A 19808-nucleotide genomic window follows, 5' to 3' on the forward strand; every position below is an offset into this window, starting at 1 on the left:
TTAAATTAAATAAAAATATAAAATATAAAATTGATAAAATTTCATGGCACAACCAGATTTTCAATAACATGATTGATTTAATTAAATATATATATATATATATATTTAAAGATAATAAAACAATATTGTTTTAATAAAAATAATTAATTAATTTGATTCAATCATCCACTCATTAGTCAAATGATTCAATAATCTAGATAATTTCTTGGCCCATTCCTGTACAAAAATAACAGGAGTAAAGTAATTATTTTCCTACCATATCTACTATATTTTTCGTCAAATCCCCAGCACGACGCCGTTCTCTCAAACTACTAACTGTAAATAAAAGATTTATCAAGGGCAAGCGTTCCGAAAAAATAAACTCTATAAATTCCACCCTTCCTCTCGTCCTCCTTCCTCTCATAACGTTATCTAATAACGCCACTACAGCAGCGACAAGCCCTACCTCCTCTCTTTCCTTTCACATGCAAATCAAATATCCATTCAAACCCTAATTCAAAATATTCTCTCTCCGCCACCGCCGCTCATTTTCCGCCATATCCGCCTCTCATCGGAACTTTATCTCTCTCGATTTCCACAAAGAAACCCTAATTTTTGTATAACAATTGCCAAGAAAACCGAAGTTTAATTTTAACGATTTGGTTTTTTAATCGATTTGTCGATAAGTATAAATTATCACTTAATAATTTTGTTTTTTTTTGTTAAATCTTAATTTTATATTTTATCTTGTAATTTATCTGATCTTTCATTTATTGAAACCCTAGGAATTTGTCGTCGTCGTCGTTCTTTGTCCATACGATTTTCACAAATTTCGAGTTTAGTCCCTGAAATTTCTGCGAATTTACAGTTTTGTCCCTAAGTTGGTAATCATGGCGGGTGGAGGAAGCAGGAGAGATGAGGGATCGTTGGTGATTAACAGCACGAACGTGTTTGCTGCGCTTGAGACATTGAGGAAGAAGAAGAAATCTGATAAGGAGCGTGTAGGTTCGAAGAGTGGGAAAGGGGGTTCTAAGAGTGGGAAAGAGCAGCAATCGAAGGAGCCTGATCCGGAAGTTTTTTGGGCCCCGGCAAAACTTACTGCTAAATCTTGGGCTGATGTTGACGACGAAGATGACGATGATTATTATGCTACGACGGCACCGCCTCCATCTGTTTGGGGGTCCTCGGACCAGCAGCAGAGTGAGGAGAAATCTGCCCATGTAGAGGTGAGAGGATGGATTTAAATGTTTTATGTATGTACACGTGTGGGTAATTATTGGTTTGGATCAAGGGTTCTTGATAATTTGAATGGTGATTATTATGGCGTGGATGATAGATTGATATGCATCCTTGGCACGATTTTATTATGCTTAGGGGTTGTATGCTACATGTGATTGATTTATGTGCTATATTGATAGGGAGTTGCTATTAGTTTTGTTAATCCAATCCCATTTGCTATATAAGTCTGCGAGTCTGTTAGTTTTATTTGCAATGCTCAAGGTTTTTGTTGTAATGATAGGATTTTTGATTGTGTGTTGTACATACCATGTGATTACATGGTGATCCTGACATGGTAATTACATATGGGCTGTTATGATTTTCTTTCCAAATTGGCGGGGTTCTATGTTACTATTTTTTTTTTTCGCTTTTTGAAAGGAATAGAAAAGGTACATCTGCAGAGAAAAATTAAGACATGAATGCACTGTGGAAGACTAGCCATTATATCCTAAATATGATTTCAACCTGAGGCTGGAGAGGAGTTCCAGAAAATTAATGGGAAGGCTGAATTATTGTGACAGCGCAAACCCTGGATCATTTTTTTTTACTTGTCACACTTGAACTGTTTATGTTTTAAAATCTTGATAGGTTACTATTTATTTGTCTTCCACAATCCCCATAGAACGGAAAGAACTTTGCAAATGGTTTATGAAAACTTCAACATTTGCTGGCATGCATTGATTGCTTTTTTTTTTTTGTGGGTTGCAGGAAAGTGAGAGCGAAGAAGATATTTTGGATGAAGGTGATGATGATGTAGAGGAAGAACATGACCATGAACCAGAGGCAGTACACCCTGAGCCAGTGGTGAAGAAGACCCCTGAAGTTCCTCTGCCACCCAAGGAGACAGAAAGACAACTTTCTAAGAAGGAAAGAAAGAAGAAGGAACTTGCAGAGCTTGAGGCCCTTCTTGCAGATTTTGGAGTTGCTCAGAAAGATAGCAATGGCCAAGATGAGTCACTAGGTAATTCCATTTATATGCCAAAAGCCCAAAAGTTTGTCTGTGGTGCCAATCACGGATGTTTAATTGGCATAGAAGTTTAAAATCTGTTAATGCATTATGTTTCTTTAGATAATAGCAATGACCTAGACAAGCACATGAAACTTCTTGTTACGTCTTCATCTTCCAAGGTCTCTTGTTGTTTGCATGCTAAAAGTGTTTATTCAACGCTCTCTTATTGTTTGAGCATTATACTTTACTCATTCATTGATAGTATTCTTTGCTTCAATAATACATGTTGTAGTTGAAACTTGGATAGTTGGATCATATTTGCTCTAGACAAGTCAAAATGTATATTCTAACCATTTAATGCATCGTCAGGTTTGCTGCAATTTAGCTGATAATCAATGTGCCCATGCGCACTGCTTCCATGTCCCTCATGCTTAACTTTTGGTTTCAAATTGTTTCATAATTTTACCTTCTACTTTGTATTGGTATAGAGAGGTATTTTTGTTGTTTCTTCCAGTTTTTGCTAGGACCACGGAAGTGTAAAGTGCAGTTGTTCCCTATTATTTTGTAGCCAGATGTTTAGCCTTAAATACGTGTCTGGTGTTGAATCTCCTCTGAGAAAGAGTTCTTTTTACTTGCATCTGCAGATGCTGCACAGGAGAAGAAAGATGGGGAGACTCATGAAGAGGGAGATAAGAAGGAAAATGTCGCTGGAGAGTCCAAAAACGCCAAGAAGAAGAAAAAGAAGGACAAGTCAGCAAAGGAGCCCCAAGATCAGCCCACCAATTCAGAAGCCAATAACAAGCCAGAAGAAGCTGCTGGAGCGGAGCACGCGGAGGAGGATGCTTCTGCTGTTGACATGAAAGAACGACTAAAGAGGATGGCATCTGCAAAGAAGAAGAAGTCTAGTAAAGAGATGGATGGGGGTGCCAAAGCTGCTGCTCAAGAGGCTGCTGCAAGAAGTGCAAGGCTAGCTGCAGCCAAGAAGAAAGAGAAGAATCATTACAACCAGCAACCAGTGCGGTAAAATGCCCATTTCATTTGGCACACATATATGGACATGTGTTTCTTGTTGTTCATATACCAATGCAAAATAAACAGTGGGCACTAGGCTCTGGCTTCGTGAAAGGTGACTTTCTAGTTGTATTGCTTTGGACAGCAAAAAAAAAAAAAGCATCCTCTTTGGCGTTTTGGATCTTATCTTTGCTCTGATGTCATGGAAAACATAGTTTTGGCAGTTTTGTTAATTGAAATTCTTCACTGGACGGGTAGTTGAACTTGAATTCTGTGTAATGCAGCCCTTTGAAATCTAAGTCTTTTCTTGTTGATGGATGAGCGCAAAGTGATTTACGGCTTATTTGAAAGTATGAAAATATATGTTGAAAAGAGCATAGGTTTAAGGTGGTGAGATAAACTTGATATTTGCTAATTTGCTCTCTGCAAGCTGCATTTGGTACTTTCTGTGATACATTTTTGCTTCCTTCACTGGGGGTATGTATGCATTTGTCAAAACTTGGAAGGCTGGATCAGGTTCAGGTTTGCTGGTGGGAGGTCTGGTAGAATGTTGGACTGTGTTGCTGCTCTGATGCAAATGAGATTCAGGCAAAGTTGGGTTGAAAAGAGAATAAGCTTGCTGCGTGAACTTTACTAAAACTCAAGATGGCTTTAGCTTTACCTTGTCCAGCATCTAAAATTGGCATATATGCTTCTGATACCATGCATACAATCCAAGCGTGGTCAATAGCAGCAATAAAACAGTTATACGCCAAGTTCAATGGTATTTATGGAGTATCAAGGTGAAGTTTATGATACAATGGTAATGCTATTTTATTTATTTATTTATTATCATCATCATCACGTAGTAAAGTAATTATTAAATTACAAAAAGATAGTTTATTCCATGCAATAAGTGAAACTACTTAAAAAATATTGTATTTTTATTTATTACGGAGTGAATATCATTTTTTAATTTATGGTAACAAAGTATTTTTGAATTGTATTATAATATTAATAATCATGAAATAATTAGTTAAATTATTAATCAATAAAACAAATTATTATAATACGATATAAAAAATATTTAATAGTCTATATCTTAAAAGCACTATAATTATAATGTTTTTTGTGCTCTCGCAACAAAAGAAAATAAAAAAACTTTGCATATTTTAAAAGAAAATCTGTGCAAAGAAAAATAGAACACGGGAGGATTATTGACAATATTGAAATTATCTCTTTCGTTCTTTCATTCAAATTACTTAGAAAACAAATTTAAGAGTTAATCTTTAATTTGCCCTTGTCTTCATCTATATTTTCATTTTCAAAAAGCGGGTTTTGATTATTTTAGGATTGGGATGCCTGGTCAATCTGTATTATGGTGATTTATTAGGTGATTTTGAGATTATAATAATTTATTTTTAAGTATTTTTTGTTTGAAAATATATTAAAATAAATTTTTTATTTTTTAAAATTTATTTTTAACATTAAAACAATTTAAAATCATAATAAAATAATTTAAACAAAATTTTTTAAATTTGTTTTGAAAACATTAATTACCACAAAAGCAGTATAGAAGTTTCTTGGGCCCCATCAAAAGAGTTACCATTCTGCCAAGAAACTGCTTAAAAGAAGATGATGGGCTTAAAATTTAACAGCCCGTTTCTCAGGATTCTGGTTATTGCCCCGTTAAATGATCGGAACCGTCCCAATTCTCTGTATTCGGGAAGAGGGCAGTTATCGAAAAGAGGTTTTCGGAAATGTATTTGTGTGAAAAAACATAGTGATTGGGTTGCTCAAGCTATTAGGTTCTCGCTTTTTTGTGGAAAGGATGTAGAGTTAGTAAGGAATGCACACGGGTTGGGGGTGGAATGTGTGAAAGAGTCGTTTGTGCAAAGTAAGGCTCTGTGTGGAAAGGTTTGAAATCCAAAAGGTGTTCTAACATTTGAAAATGGTGATGTTGCAGCTCAAGTGAGTAACTATCCTCTTGTAGTTAAATATTTCTCATGCAGTAGTTGCGCTCTGTTTTCTTTAGTTTGTTCCTGGTTTTTACACACAATTATATTGACATTGATCTTTCCGATTTCAGGTGAGGCTTAAGCGAGAGCATTTAAATATAGCAAAATTTGAGCCCGAGCATGGACTTGATCCAATGCTAGACTTAGTTTTGGTTGGATCGGAGTGGCAACTGAAGATTCAAAGCTGTGCCAGCAACTGACAGGACAAACTGATCCCACGTTCCATAGAACAAGATGCCCTCTCACCAATTGAGGTCACTTGTGAATTTTCTCACACACTCTGTCAACCACTACAGATGAGCTTGTACGTATCAGAACGTCCATGGTTGAAAGGTCTAGATACTGTAATTGTGAATGGATGAATCATATACACCTCACATCTTCTCCGTTTCATGTATTATTAACTAGTAAGGTAGGAAGAGATCAAGAATAGCTAGCATTTTTTATGTAATCTATGTATGCATGTGCACGTGAATGCGCGCGTGCACATCATATCTGTTATCCAGGGTCTTGTTTGCTGTTGCAAGTTGTGGATTGAAATGTTTTCTCGAGGCAATCTAGTGTTAGTTTTCCTTTCACACAGGCTGCTGGAGTATTCGAGATTCAATTGGCAGAGTCCATATCGGAGGGTGATGGCTAGCTTGCATTTAAGAAGCTTGCAACTGCAACACTTGGACAATTGATGCCGTGAATAGAAGGGAAGGGAGAGCTTGGCCACGCCGGATGGAGGCTAGTCTACGCCCCAGATTCCTAGTTTACTTTCTGTTGATCCTACAATTAATCCTCTTAAATCTCTGGCCAATATTATTTCATTTGGTTTCAGAGGTTGAGGCTCAGCTTGGGAATCGTCTTCAGGTTATCTCAGTCCTTCTCTTGCCCCCCCCCACTCTACTTATATATTAAAAAAGCTTTTCAATAATCTCTTTTGGATTGCTATTCGATCATGTAATAAGTAATACTGAGAATGAAAGAGGCTCGAAAAGGTTACCGGCTCATTTAGATGTGGTTTTGAGATGCCCCAGCTTGGTCCTTTATTAATGGCCATCTAATATCTAAAAGTCATCTAAAGCATTCGTCTTGTTCTTTCTACTTTTTTCAGGCCTCCGTTGTAAGGCAGATGAAGGCCTCTGAAATGGCTACGCAATGGACCCTGCTCTACCATCTTACCAGCCGTTTGCGAGTGCTCCTACAATCTGCTCCTTCCAAACGGCTCTTTTTTGAATATTATGTTAAACAGTTATTAAAAAATCAATGAAATCAAATCTAGGCACGATCGAGATTCTTGACAAACACATGTTCTTGGGCTGTCGATATCAGTTCTGTCGAAAGACTTGAAACAACTGACGTGCATGAATCGCATGTATATGGCTATTTTTCTGGAGCAACGATGTCATTTTCTTCTTTTTGAGGGCTCTGTGCTCCCCCCCCCCCCCCCCCCCCCTGATGAAATTCCCTAGTGTTTTACGATGCTTATTAATAGCAATCTCTAGTATAGCATCCGACTGAATGTCACATAATCATTCCTCCCGGGACAGAGGAACCTATTTAGTTCGGTGACATTAATCCCACAGAGATAACAAAACCCAGTTTGTGATTATGAATTCAACAAAATCATGCAACGAAAGAATAATACAGATGACTAAATTTTCCCTGAAACTTTACACTTATTGAATTGACAAGAAAAAGGAGTGAGATATTATAAATGAATAAGATGAAAGCTTATCACCAAAATCTCCATGGATCCTTGTATGGAGGTACATAGTCCCCTGTGGGAGGGAGAAGGCGGAACGAGGCCACAGTTTTTTCCAAGTAAGGCCCCATCTGCAGCACAGGAAATGATATCTTGTTTAGGCTTAATTCAATGAATAAACCAATACAGGCATGTATCTGCAGAATGACGAGTTCAACTCAATACAGACACAAGAGAGCTGTATACCTTGTCCCACTGCTTGCTTAGAGTTGAAGCACTTAGAGAGTACAAATACCCTGCAATTGAGTTGAACTGTAAGTTCGGAAAAAAAGTAGAACCAAGAAATATACTCAAGATTTCAAACAAGAAGAAGAAATGACGTGGATACAGTTTCTCCTGGTGAATAGTCATCAGTTGACATTTAGTGTTATTGAGCGGAGAAAAGAAACTACTATTGGAATATATTTTCATGCAACTGTTTGCTTTAAAAAAAAAAGGCTCCTTACCATCTCGTTCAGCTGTTGAAGCAATGTAGCGTCGGAAAAGATTTGATTCTTGAGCCTACAAATTCCCATGCAAACTATCAACAACAGAGAGCTGTAGCAGATCTTTCAAAAGAATCCTGCTAAGGAAGGGAGAACTTACATTTTTGGTGGGTGACTTGCGTACAATATATTCATAAAACCAGTACGGCTCACCATCAATCTGGAAAAAAAATGCCACATAACTCGTGCAGCTATACAAGATAAAACATAAATGGAAATACAGGAATATATGTTTCTGTATGTAGAATTCCATAATGTAGCATTCCCAATATGGAATTCTACAAAATACAAAAAGGTTTCAAAATTTACTTCATTAGCATGCGCATCAAGAATTGAACTCTCAGACAAACGTTGAGTTGAAGTGACTCGCTGCAAAAGAAATAATGAAGCATGTTAAACCAGCACTACTTCATTCAAGGAGTTGAGCTTTCAGAAGAAATGGAGTCCAAGAAGCACAAAGAGAGGTCATGGCCAGTCCCGTCCAGGATGACAAGGCTTCTCAGATAACAACCCTGTTCACCAAGAAAGCCTCTCTATAGGATTCAACAGAAATCTTTTGTTGGCTCTATCATCTATGATCCGACAAACCTCTACAGATACAATTTTTTGCCATTTGTTTTCTGCAAAAACATCTACGGACCCATGTTTGCAGTGCAATGAATTTCTAAGGTTGCTAGGACAATGGAAATTATTTTGTAGAACTCAGTTTCGCACAAATGTAGGTCTTGTGTGAGATTTGAGAAGATGCTTCATATTATAAGAAAAAATTATTATTTAATATAAGATTCAAACTTATGTTTTAACTCTGCACCTATTCTGTTTTTGTCACAGTGGTCCGGAAAATCCATCAGATATGTTTGTCAAACTGAGGGCCTCTTAAATCATAGTAAGAGATGCTAAGACATATTACCAGTGAAGACTTGTCAGACAAAACAGAATCAGCAACATCTTTTGCAGCCCAGGTATTCTTGTCTTTAGATTTTACAAACTGAAGATTTGGAGGACCTATCTGAATCAAAGTAATAAAATCATAATCCTTGAAAAAAACAACCTCATCAGACATTGCATCTAGCTAGAATAAGGTCAAATGGAATTATTACCGAAACAGAGAGGATGAGGTTATCAATGATGTCAACGCGCTCGGACACAATGCGCAGGCGTGCATCAGCTGTATCAAGTTCAAAACAATATAAGCACGAATACATGTGTTTTTTAAAAGGGCATGTAATAGTTCATGTTCTCTCATCCCTCATATAGCAAATTAACTGAACTTACAGGACAGTGGTGCAGCTGATGAGTAGCGTTCAGGTTTTCTGGATTCCACCCTTTAATAAGCAAATCACTAATAAAGTTATGTTCCCATAATTTCCAAGGACACACCATAGCAATAAAGAGAAGCAAAATTGCAGACAGAACACCAAATAAATGTAGTCGTAAGACTTATCAACATTTCGAACACATTTGAATTATGGAATTACTGTTAAAGAGAGAAACCCAATTAAAATGGCTCCCTCTCAGAGTGAACTTGGTAGCAAAACCGTTCGCCGGGGAACATTTTTCTAGATAGTCCAATTTTTTCAGGTATATGAATGTCTATGGATGCTCAAATCCTTTATTAATATATTCCAATTCACATTTGCCTCCAGCAACATAATCATCCAATTCATGAAAAAATACTTCTTCACTTGGAATTGCAGTGAAAACACACAGATAAAAGAATACATATTAAACAACACGCAGACCTAATGCACTGCTTCAGACTATACTGAATAGCACTTGGATTCAAACACCTACCATTTGAAGAGGAACTTCTTTGATGGCAATTCCGCTGGATATGAATAAGTATAGGCGTTTATTTCATCAACCACTGAAGCCATTTTCAGATCTTCCTCAGCAAGTATCTCTATAAAGAACTAGAAAAATCAGTGAAATTCAAGCACTTTCAAGGTATTATATATGTCTCACAAGTCCAAAGCAAGCACAACAAGAAAGGCAGTGTATCAGCTCTTTCTACACCACTCAAATCATAAAATCAATAATCTCAAACAAAAAGATTAAGGTTTCATTGAAGCTCAAGCTCACCTGAAGATGGGAAGGCAATGGATAATGAAGAAGAGAGACCAAAAAGCACCAAGTCCCTTCTACAAAACCCATTTTGTAAGCTGGGATCTGAAGAAGAACAAGCACATGAACATGCCATAATCTTCTCTTTTAATTTACATTTCTTCTGGCTTAACAAGATTCTACTTTGGTTCCTGAAATGAAAACCACATCAAAGCATAGCCCATGTTAAAGAACCAAAGAAAAAGACATGGATGGTGTAGAATTGAGAACAGTACCTAAAGAAAGGATTGTGGTGATGGGTTGTGAAGTGTGAAGGAGAACAAAGAAGAGCCATTGCCATTGCCGTGGTCGCTTCCTTCTTCCCACTGTTATGAGCTTACCTCATCCACTTCACAATTCAGTTTCCTCTTTATAAACTGGAAAGTTAACTGTAAACCAGTCCTCCAATTGTGAAAAATACTTTTCAGTATAGAAACTATAAAAGTGCGCAATTTTAAAACCCAACTATTACTGAAATGACAATCTAGTCCTCAAGATGTTATAATGCTAGGAAAAATCACAGATTTCATGAACCCAACATATAATTGCATATAATCTCATTGAAATCCAAATATTTTTGTGGTAAAAAGTATTCTTTAAAGTTCTTTAGTATTCTCTATCATTCAAAAAATATTTTTTTTATTTTTTATTTTATGTTGAAGCAGATAAACGAAAAAAGAGAAAGTAAATAAAAATAAAAATAAATGATGGGTTCTATATTGGTTTATCAAGTTTAGATAAAAATATATCATATTATTTTTTTGATAAAAATGCTAAAAATAAGTAAATATTTTTTAACTCTAAGTTCTTTTAAACCCAAAGTCTATAGCATCGTTAAAGATTATATTACGAAGATTATTCTAATTTAATATTTGTTCCAAGATTTTCAATGCGTAAATTGTCTACAAATAGGAGATTTAATCACATTAGCATTTGAAATAGATTGAGAGTAAATTGACGGAATATAAACAATGGATTTGATTGGCAGGCTAGTGATAGTTAAAAGGTAAAAGACAACTAATTTTTAGTTTTAAGGATTCAATTGAGATACATCCAATACTTTAGTAACCAATTCGTAGTTAGCCCTAAATTAAGTGGCGAAACACTGAATTACTATTAACCAATCAAAGCGCTCTTCATTTAGCTAATTTACTCGATAAAACGACACCCTTTCCTCTCTGCCGCTAAACAACTGATGGCGTTTAAAAGGTATAAACCTTGCAACGGTTACAAAATAACGGAAGCTAAACGGACCTCAAAATGTCATCTATAACGGCAGTATCTGAAAAAATTAAAACCTTTATTAAGAAGGAGCTCGCTGATTCTTCTCTCAATCATTTCTCTCTTTCTCTTTCATCTCAAAACAAAAAATTAGGGTTTCTTTGCTTCCAAGATACTTTCCAATTTTGCTTCCGCGATCGATTATTCCAGGTAAACTATCTAAAAAATATCTCCTTAATCATTGTGGTTGACATCAAGATCATCAATTCGATATTTTTCTTGCTGAACTCCGCTTAGTTTTGTTCTTTCTTAATTTTGATTTTTTTATTTATTTCTAAAGGTATTTTTATTTGTGTAGATGTTTTATTTGTATTTAATTTTTTATTTAATTGATTTAGGTAAAAAGTAGTTGAAATTCGCTTATTCAAGAAGAATTGATTAGGTATGGTTGTGTTAGTTATCTATTTTAATTGTCGTTGTGATCCTTAATTTTTATTTTATTTATTTTTTTGAACGAGATCCTTCTTGTTTTGTTTTATTTCTTTATGGAAAGATTTTATGAGCTCTTTTTTTGTGATGTACCGTATTTGACGGTAAGGGCTTTGTTTGATTTTTTTTAGGTTTTGAATCAAGCAGTAATTTCTTGATAATGGCGGGTTTTTTTATTTGTTGTTATGAACAGGTGTGATTTGCATACTCAACTAAGGAAATGAAGCCCGGAGGATTCTCTACTTTGAACCCATATGCAGCAGCGTATATTCCTCTTTCTAAAAGGGATTCAGCTGATAGAATTGAAAATCCGGGATGGACTGTGCAGGGTGGGAATCCAAATGTGTGGTATGGGTCTGCCAAGCATAATGCACAGATTAGGCAAAATGATAAAGGACCGATTTCTGTTCCTGAAATGTCTATGCTGAAGAGTCAGTCTGGGTATGGTTCTTATGGCTCGTCATCACAGAATTCATATGAGATGACAGGGAAGCAGAATGTGGATGAAGAATTTGAAATGGACTTGGAATATCTTCGGATCAATTTTCCTGGCATATCTGATGAGTCCCTCACTGGTGTCTATATGGCTAACAAAGGTGACATAGATGCTGCTATTGACATGTTAAACCAACTTGAGGTAAATTTTCTTTCAAACTGTTTCGTGGTATACAGATTTGTTTATAGGCATAAAAACTGGAGAGGAATAGAACGAGGCCAATTTAATGTGTTAAATTTGTGTTTTGTGTGTGCTATGAGCCATTTTGTGATGCTCTAATTCCTTTTGTTGCTGTTCTTTCTTGTTCTTTATCTTTTGTCATGTGGCATTATATATTTGGTTACCTCTAGACTTCTTTTCCTTTTTTCCTCTCTCTTCTGTTCTAACTTCTAATGTCAGTTCTTGGTTGTAATTTTTGCAAGAATTATTTGATTTGTTATGATTTTAGATTGTTCACAAGTTTAGCTTGCTTTCTTCACTATTTCATAAATGTGAGTTGATAAAATACCAGGGTGAGTGAAATGTTCTGTCTTGTATGTTAGAGTGAAATGCAAGGAGAACTTTTCTGGTGGAAATTACACGATTTGCTTTATGTGCAAAGTTAGTGGGATTATCTTATATGCACTTGCTTTACTCGGCTTACATTTCTGAATTCTGAGTGAAGGATTTCAAAATGTCTAGTCTGCATGTTCATTAACTTGAGGGGTTGTCCCTTGTTTTGGTGAAAGTTAGATGCACATTTACATATACAGAATCTCTTGTAAATTGGTCTAAATTCGTTGAATTTTGCATAATTATTTTGGTGTGCTGTTTTGATTATTGAGAGTTAAGTGGTGAACTACAAGGCAGCTTTTGGCCCATGCTATATAACCTGCTGATAATGTGATTTTTTGACAATTCCAGTATGCTGAAAAAGAACATAGTAGAAATTGCATTTTGGATCAGTATTTTGGTTTTCTAAATTTGATTCCTACCTCATTTCATCTTTCCACTTTTTGGGTCATCCTAATATGTTGGTTCTCATGCAGTTTGACACTATTGAGTCTTCTGGAAACCTTCCAGACACCTTGGATATTGGGGATGTTTATGAACCCAGGCCTTCAGCTGAGGCTTCATCTGTGAAACCGAAGACTGTTGTGGATGAAGCCAGTGCCTCATCTGGCTCCTCGGCCCCAGACACAGCGGTTGCCACCTGATTAACTTGTGATCTGTTCAGTTGTTTTCTTTGGCCTTTCTTTTTGGTTTTCTGAAAGAAAAGTATACGATTAGGGCATCTTTCTTTTGAGATGGGAGACATGCATTTAACATAATGGCTTGGTTGTGGGTGTATAGTCCTCAGATAGGTGCTTCTTCCAAATATCCCCTTTTTTTTCTCCGGGTTCTGCTATAAATTGAAGGCCCCTTGAGCGGTTTCACAAATTGCAGGTTTCTGGAATTGAAGTGATAAATGCTTCTTGACAATATCTGTAATTTTGAATTAGTATGCTATATGGTGTAAAGATCACCCTGATGTCAAAATGGTTTGGGGTTGCATGTAAAGCTTGATTATATGATGGTTTGGCAGCTTTTCATACTGTTCAAGTTATACTGTTACGATCCCCCCCTCCCCCCTCCTTCTCTGCCTCCAATTGCATTGATGGGATTAGAGTACTTTTAAGAGAGGTTGATACCCTTTCGTTTCAAAAAATGCCCGGTGAGTCTTTTTAATGAATTTTGCTAGCAATTGAAACGAAGGAGATGTTTGTTGTTTCATTGGATTGCTTGTTCATGGAGGAAGTCAACAGGATCTTCTCATTTACAAGGAGAAATGATGTTCATTTGATTTATCCGGTGAACTTGCTTTGTGAATGCTGGAGTCTTTTGGGCATGAAAAAAAGAAGAGTGGAGTTATTCATCAGATGGTCAAGACCGACCTGCTCCGATTACTGATGGTGGCTACTATGGAATTGCAAGGATAGTGAGGATAATAATATCTTGTTTTTACGGTCTGGTTATGCTTCTTGAAAATTTGATTTTTTTTATTTTAAATTATTATTGTTATATATTTTTTTATTGTTTTAATGTGCTAATTTAAAATAAAAATATTATTTTAATATATTTTAAAATAAAAGGTATTTTAAAAAGCAACGGAGATTACCTAAAATTTGCCAATGCCAGTTTTAAGAGTTGCCAAAGGTTGAGGACATAGAGCTCCCATCTGTTTCTGTTTCTGTTTCTGGTGTAGTGAGCTTGGGCCTGCTTTCAATTATTTTACTGCAAGTGAGGTAAGAACTAATATGATTTAACCAGCGATTGAACTGATAGTTAAAATTGGTGATGAGCATTGCTAAAACACCCAAACAAATTCACCAAATAGATCACCACCTAATCATAAAATCAACTTTTCTCTATGTTTGCTTGGATTTTAAATTTATTTCTTATTTTAAAATCATGAAAAATAGAAGAGTGGAGTTAGTCATCTGATGTGATGCTTCCCATTATTTTTCTAGAGACCCATATGAGCATGTTGCTTTCAAGGCTGAAAGTTTGAATGATATTGTAGTAGTGATTATTTTTAAAGTGTTTTTTATTTGGAAACGTATAGAAATTTTTTTTTTACAAAAAATATTTTTGATATTAACATATCAAAACTATAAAAAGACACCAAAAAACTTAATTTAAAAAGAAAAAACTTAATTTTTTGTAAAAGTACTTTTTAACTGCAAAAACAAATGGGGTCTCGGTCTTAAACAAATTGAAATTCAACCGGGTTAATAAGTTAGGATATAAATTGAAAAAAAAAAGATAATGATAATTTATTTCTTAATCTAAAATTTAGATAATGGTTATCTACTTAAAACTGAATATTAAAAAAAGATTATACTGTTTGGAAACAATAATTATGATTAGATTAAGAAAATAGTTAAAATTTCCAATATTAGAAAGACACAAGTTTAGTTGATAAAACTACTCCTGCTTAATATTATATCAAGTAATTAAATTTAAATGTCCTCTGTAACAAAAAAAAAGAAAAGAAGACAACTGTAACAAAAAAATAATTTAAATGTCCTCGAGGACCACAATTGAAACAAGAAGAGTTTAACGTGTGTATCCGGGTCAGCTTGCGCACACTTCGACTAATCCCACGAGCCCTGAAGTTAACGACCATGTAAGCCTCCAGTGGTTATCATATGAGCAACCATAAGACTCGAACATGAAATCACAGAAAAAGCAAACCTCTTAGTTCCAAACTCTTACCACTGCATAAATTATATATTTTACTTCATGTAAATTCACCAACTTTCAACTTTGGCTCCTATACATTATTTTTTTTTTCCAATAATTACTCCATGAATTATAAGAATTTCAGTATGGCCCTTAATCTTTAAATAGCTATGGTAGCTTCTCTTTTTCCAACTTTGCCGGGCACTTTGAAATATCATAATTAATCCATAATGATTGAAGATTTGGATAACCAACTCTTTGAAATTACAATAAACTTATAATAAGCTTATTGTAAAGGAAAAAAAATGGAGAGAGTTGCATTCATACATATATAGAACATGCTATAATATTTCAAAAAACTCTAAAATAACTCAAAAAATAAAAAAAGAAAGTAATACCACAATTAGTTGCCTTTAGCTATTTAATGAAAAAGGACCTAATTGAATTTTTTTTTGAAAGATCTGAGATTGATGCTAGAAAATCTGAACTCTAAGAATTGAAGCATGAATTATGGAATCAACAAGGACTAGAATATATTTTAGACTATCAAAAAAAAGAAGGTTAGGAGAATTTTTTTCGGATAAATTTGGCAATTAACACCCAAAATATAATTAAATATCAAAATAACACAAGACAATCCATTTCTCATCAATATAATGTCTACTAGATATATAAATTCATTGTAAATTAATTTAATTCCAAGAAAATACTAAATTCATGAACTTATCAACAATTCAATAAAACATCTAATTTGTCATAATTCAATTATATTTATGTTCTATTGCATGAACTTGTGTATATTTAACTACATTATTAGTCGATTCTAACAATATATACAAAATCTCTAATTTGATAACTTAACCTAAATTAAACATAACACATAATTAATTGAAATAATTAATTCATTATTAATTCAATTTATTTTCATATTTAACTATATCAAATAAACTCTAATTGAATGTATTTTTAATTAATTTATCATTGATTTACAAATCTTAAATTCACTAGAAATCCTAAATTCAACCTAAATAATTATTTGATTTCAACCAAACTAAATATAAACTAATAGCAATATAGCATGTTTACCTTACTGATAGAACTATAAGAATGGTTGGGACAGCGGTGATGGCTGCAGAGGAAATGATGGATTTTCAATACAAAAATATTAAAGAATGTTTAGAGACTATAATGTATTTGACTTTTTATTGATTTAAAGATAAAATCTAAGTGTTTAACATGTTTTTTAAGAAAAAGATGTTTTTTCCGTGTTAGAATAATAATATTATATATTTAATTTGGTTTTTAATTTAAATTTTAATTAATATCCCACTTCAAAAATACAACAAAATTACATGTAATTTCACTTGTTCTTATTTTGTTGTTCAAGCGGTATCATTCCGTTAAATTACGAAGTTTATTGTGCTAATTAAGACCAAACACCGAAACATGCACGACCGTCTTTCATTACAGATGTTCCGTTACTTTCGGTTATTAAAATCCTCCATAACCATCTGACACAAGACATGGTCCAAAGACCTTTCCCAAAAAGATTCAGCTTCTTCTTCTCTGTATCCACAAAGGCATAAATCTAAAATCTTGCTACACATTCTCTCTTACTGTCAAATAATTTGACAATGCTGTTGTTAATATAGTTCAAAGACAGATTTCTTTGGTTTTTTTCTCTCTTTTTTTTTGGAGAAGAAGTAGTTTAGATGGATATACAGTTTGATTAAAGGAATGGTTTTGGTGATCTGGGCTTGGGGTAGAAAGATCGGTGATTAGACCTAGTAGGTGATACAGGTAGATTCTTGGATTGTTTTGGAGAAAAGATTGTTGGGTTATTGAAAGAAGAAAATGGGGGTTGATTACTATAACATATTGAAGGTTAACAGGAATGCAACAGATGATGATCTAAAGAAGGCATATAGAAGATTGGCAATGAAATGGCATCCTGATAAGAACCCCACTACCAAGAAAGAAGCTGAAGCCAAATTCAAGGAGATCTCCGAGGCTTATGAGGCATGCTTGATTTTTCTTTCCCTTGAAATTCTATTTTGTACTATTTATTGTGCTTTTTAAAAACAAATCTGGGATCTTTTTACTTTGTGTTGATCTGGAATGCAATGTGAAATTTAGGATTCATGGTTACTGTTGTGGAATGGTAAGAGAGAAGAATCAAATACATACATGCATATGTATGAATGCATGTATGTATGTTTAAATCCAAATCTTTTGAGATTTATACATTATGTATTTTCTTGTTATCGCGTGCTGTATTCCAAAGAAACTAGACTCAAAAAAGAAATGTACTGGAAGAGAAGAATCAAAATATGCATTTGCTTGTTAAATTTTTTTGCCAAGATAAGTACTTGATAATTTCATTTACTTGGGAAATTGTTGCATTGGCTTTTGTGTTTATTGCATTGGATTGCTTTTGGACTGATGATAATAAAGAAAAAAAATTCAAGTCAAGGACAGTGAATTACTATTTGTGGTTACATTGCCTGGGATTTTGATATATTTGTGAATTCAGGTCTTGAGTGACCCACAAAAAAGAGAAATTTATGACCAGTGTGGTGAAGAAGGATTAAAAGACGCACCACCATCTGGCGGTGGTGGCTTCCCTTTCGGAAATGGTAGTGGTGGTGGGTCAAATGGTTTCAATCCTAGGAAGGCAGAGGATATCTTTGCAGAAATCTTTGGAAGCAGTCCTTTTGGATTTGGATCAACAGGACCTGGTAAATCCATGAGGTTCCAGTCGGATGGAGGGTTGTTTGGTGGATTTAGCAGTAGTGATACTCCTTTTCGAACATTCAGTGAGGGGACCGCGCCAAGGAAACCACCACCAGTAGAGAGCAAATTGCCTTGCAGCCTCGAGGAGCTGTATACTGGATCAACAAGGAAAATGAAGATATCAAGAACTGTAGTTGATGCCCATGGGTATGTTTATTTATTTCTCTAACCAAGCACATTCAGTTTCCCTCCTTTTCTTTCCATTTGGTGTCTTGATATGTTGTTCAAAATCAACTTCTTTGACCTGGTGGATGAATCATATTCCTTGTGTGCTAAATGGTTGTGGATAGTGTGATGATTGATTAATTACTTGGCTAGGAGCCTTGCCAAAACCTTTGACCATTGTTTACATACAATTATCTGCAAATTCTTCTACCATGAAAAACGTTGTCATGATTTGCCTCATATACATGAAAAGATTGCTTGATCAGATTATTCTATATGCCTCCGTAGATTCCGAACTTCTTGATTACTCAAACTTGCTTTATGCTCATACTACCTCTAGTCTTTATATGCTGCTGATGTTGTGTCTTTTTCACACACGAATCCCCATTATAGAACTAGAATTGCAACAACCTTTTTTTTTCTGATTGTAATTGAATATGAAACTCCGCAGGCGACAAGTGCAAGAAACAGAGATATTAACCATTGATGTGAAGCCAGGGTGGAAGAAGGGAACAAAGATTACATTCCCAGATAAAGGAAATGAACGGCAGAATCAGCTTCCAGCAGATCTTGTGTTTATAATTGATGAGAAACCTCAGACCACATACAAGAGAGATGGAAATGATCTTACTATCAACCATAAGGTGACCCTAGCCGAAGCACTAGGAGGGACAACAGTAAACCTCACCACACTTGACAGCCGGAATCTATCAATTCCTGTACATGATATAGTGAGCCCTGGCTATGAGCTTGTTGTGGCCATGGAAGGTATGCCAATAGCAAAGGAGCCAGGTAATTGGGGCGATTTGAGGATCAAATTTGAAGTGAAGTTCCCAACAAGATTAGCACCAGAACAACGAGCAGGACTCAAGCGTGTATTAGGGGGTTAAAGATTGATCAAATTTATATATCCAGTAGCCATTATGTCGAGCTAAATGCTGAAGCCAATGCTGTTTCCATTTGCACGGGTTGTCTTTTTGCTCTCCTTGTATTTATAGACCCTTTAAATCAACACCTATAGGAACCCAGTAGAAGTACTGTAATTATTACGGTCCTTTACAGTCATTACTGGCTGGTCCACGCAACTGATTTTCTGTATTTTTTTTATTTATTTTTTTATGACAGAAGAAGGGGTATACCTACATGTATCATATTGTTTCTCCTTGTATTCCTTCACTAGACGACCGCATTATGTATTTTTCTTTTGCAGTTTTGCCTTTCCTTTTTGTGCTTGCATATCCTTCTGCTGGGTGATTCTCTTCCAACAAGGAGGAGGACAACGTGGTCCCAATATAATGTTGGTGCTTATGATTTTAATCTTTAATGTGGGAAAACTCTTAGTATCGTCCTAAGCTTTCCTAGAAGGCTAGCAGTTTCGTTGTTGCTCCTTTGTTTGTTTACCACAACAGTCTTAATGGAATCTTTCAGAAAAAAGCATGGGTTATGCTTCTGCACCACCATCTCCTCCTTTAAGCATCTCCTTCAAGTGCAGTGATAACCTTATGTCGACGTAAACCAAATTCAGTTCTGAAAGATTAGGGAGAATTATGGACGTTGATCATCCTTTACAGTCAACGTTTACTAAACAGTTCACTTCCCAGATATCCACCAGGGATCTAACTCATCTTCTCATGCTAGGTTTTCGTGGGTTCTCAAGATTTATATTATTGCAGAGCCATGAAAAACTTTTTTGGCAGAAGATGAAAACAGCAAAATACAAGAGCAGCAAAAATCATGGTTTCTATTGATTGACCAAAAAGATGAAGAGAGCAGTTCTAAAATAGCCATTTATCAAACACGATGTGCCTCCTTTGACTTAGCCAGAAGCCCCTTATCGCTTCCACAGAAGAGAAAATCATGCATGTGGTTGCTTCTTGGCATAGAGAGG

At 35.1% G+C, this 19808-nt stretch overlaps 4 protein-coding genes and 1 long non-coding RNA gene across 6 annotated transcripts; 4 read left to right on the forward strand and 1 right to left on the reverse strand.

Moving 5' to 3' along the window:
* Nucleotides 1-390: 390 nt before the first annotated feature.
* On the forward strand, nucleotides 391-3531 carry LOC7495739 (uncharacterized). The gene is made up of 4 exons (XM_024603447.2): nucleotides 391-665; nucleotides 765-1205; nucleotides 1966-2218; nucleotides 2851-3531. The coding sequence occupies exons 2-4, from the start codon at nucleotides 870-872 to the stop codon at nucleotides 3228-3230; spliced, it is 969 nt and encodes a 322-aa protein (XP_024459215.1). The 5' UTR covers nucleotides 391-665; nucleotides 765-869; the 3' UTR covers nucleotides 3231-3531.
* A 1648-nt stretch (nucleotides 3532-5179) lies between these two features.
* LOC7471558 (uncharacterized) lies at nucleotides 5180-6622 on the forward strand. The gene is made up of 2 exons (XR_002982438.2): nucleotides 5180-6069; nucleotides 6314-6622. It is a non-coding gene; the product is annotated as an uncharacterized LOC7471558 (long non-coding RNA).
* Nucleotides 6623-6788: 166 nt separating this feature from the next.
* Nucleotides 6789-9939, reverse strand: LOC7471559 (psbP domain-containing protein 5, chloroplastic). Its single transcript, XM_002309550.4, has 11 exons — nucleotides 9789-9939; nucleotides 9532-9704; nucleotides 9244-9352; nucleotides 8725-8774; nucleotides 8550-8617; nucleotides 8360-8458; nucleotides 7759-7818; nucleotides 7550-7609; nucleotides 7411-7465; nucleotides 7151-7200; nucleotides 6789-7035 (listed from the first exon to the last, which is right to left on the reverse strand). Exons 1-11 carry the CDS (start codon nucleotides 9851-9853, stop codon nucleotides 6937-6939), a joined length of 888 nt encoding a protein of 295 aa, XP_002309586.4. The 5' UTR covers nucleotides 9854-9939; the 3' UTR covers nucleotides 6789-6936.
* Nucleotides 9940-10806: 867 nt separating this feature from the next.
* Nucleotides 10807-13339, forward strand: LOC7495740 (polyadenylate-binding protein-interacting protein 5). Of its 2 annotated transcripts, XM_024602601.2 has the most exons (4): nucleotides 10807-10983; nucleotides 11172-11215; nucleotides 11456-11899; nucleotides 12787-13339. In XM_024602601.2, the coding sequence occupies exons 3-4, from the start codon at nucleotides 11483-11485 to the stop codon at nucleotides 12952-12954; spliced, it is 585 nt and encodes a 194-aa protein (XP_024458369.2). In that variant the 5' UTR covers nucleotides 10807-10983; nucleotides 11172-11215; nucleotides 11456-11482; the 3' UTR covers nucleotides 12955-13339. The 2 variants fall into 2 exon arrangements, with proteins under 2 accessions (XP_024458369.2, XP_002308634.3); XM_002308598.4 differs by lacking the exon at nucleotides 11172-11215 and having other exon boundaries at nucleotides 10812-10983.
* Nucleotides 13340-16398: 3059 nt separating this feature from the next.
* LOC18100675 (uncharacterized) lies at nucleotides 16399-19129 on the forward strand. The gene is made up of 3 exons (XM_024604480.2): nucleotides 16399-16981; nucleotides 17496-17902; nucleotides 18372-19129. The coding sequence occupies exons 1-3, from the start codon at nucleotides 16817-16819 to the stop codon at nucleotides 18808-18810; spliced, it is 1011 nt and encodes a 336-aa protein (XP_024460248.1). The 5' UTR covers nucleotides 16399-16816; the 3' UTR covers nucleotides 18811-19129.
* Nucleotides 19130-19808: the final 679 nt, after the last annotated feature.

Source organism: Populus trichocarpa, chromosome 6 (genome assembly GCF_000002775.5).
Source record: "Populus trichocarpa isolate Nisqually-1 chromosome 6, P.trichocarpa_v4.1, whole genome shotgun sequence".
Lineage (NCBI taxonomy): Eukaryota > Viridiplantae > Streptophyta > Magnoliopsida > Malpighiales > Salicaceae > Populus > Populus trichocarpa.

Bases quoted from the DNA above. Each gene is read 5' to 3' on its own strand.
- LOC7495739 (XM_024603447.2), top strand. From the start codon at position 870: ATGGCGGGTGGAGGAAGCAGGAGAGATGAGGGATCGTTGGTGATTAAC. The intron at 1,206-1,965 runs GTGAGAGGATGG...TGTGGGTTGCAG, and splicing joins AGAAATCTGCCCATGTAGAG to GAAAGTGAGAGCGAAGAAGA. The intron at 2,219-2,850 runs GTAATTCCATTT...TTGCATCTGCAG, and splicing joins TGGCCAAGATGAGTCACTAG to ATGCTGCACAGGAGAAGAAA.
- LOC7471559 (XM_002309550.4), bottom strand. From the start codon at position 9,853: ATGGCAATGGCTCTTCTTTGTTCTCCTTCACACTTCACAACCCATCAC. The intron at 7,819-8,359 runs GTAATATGTCTT...TTTCTTTTGCAG, and splicing joins TGTCTGACAAGTCTTCACTG to CGAGTCACTTCAACTCAACG. The intron at 7,201-7,410 runs GTAAGGAGCCTT...ACTCAATTGCAG, and splicing joins TTCAACAGCTGAACGAGATG to GGTATTTGTACTCTCTAAGT.
- LOC7495740 (XM_024602601.2), top strand. From the start codon at position 11,483: ATGAAGCCCGGAGGATTCTCTACTTTGAACCCATATGCAGCAGCGTAT. The intron at 11,900-12,786 runs GTAAATTTTCTT...GTTCTCATGCAG, and splicing joins ACATGTTAAACCAACTTGAG to TTTGACACTATTGAGTCTTC.
- LOC18100675 (XM_024604480.2), top strand. From the start codon at position 16,817: ATGGGGGTTGATTACTATAACATATTGAAGGTTAACAGGAATGCAACA. The intron at 16,982-17,495 runs GCATGCTTGATT...TTGTGAATTCAG, and splicing joins AGATCTCCGAGGCTTATGAG to GTCTTGAGTGACCCACAAAA. The intron at 17,903-18,371 runs GTATGTTTATTT...GAAACTCCGCAG, and splicing joins ACTGTAGTTGATGCCCATGG to GCGACAAGTGCAAGAAACAG.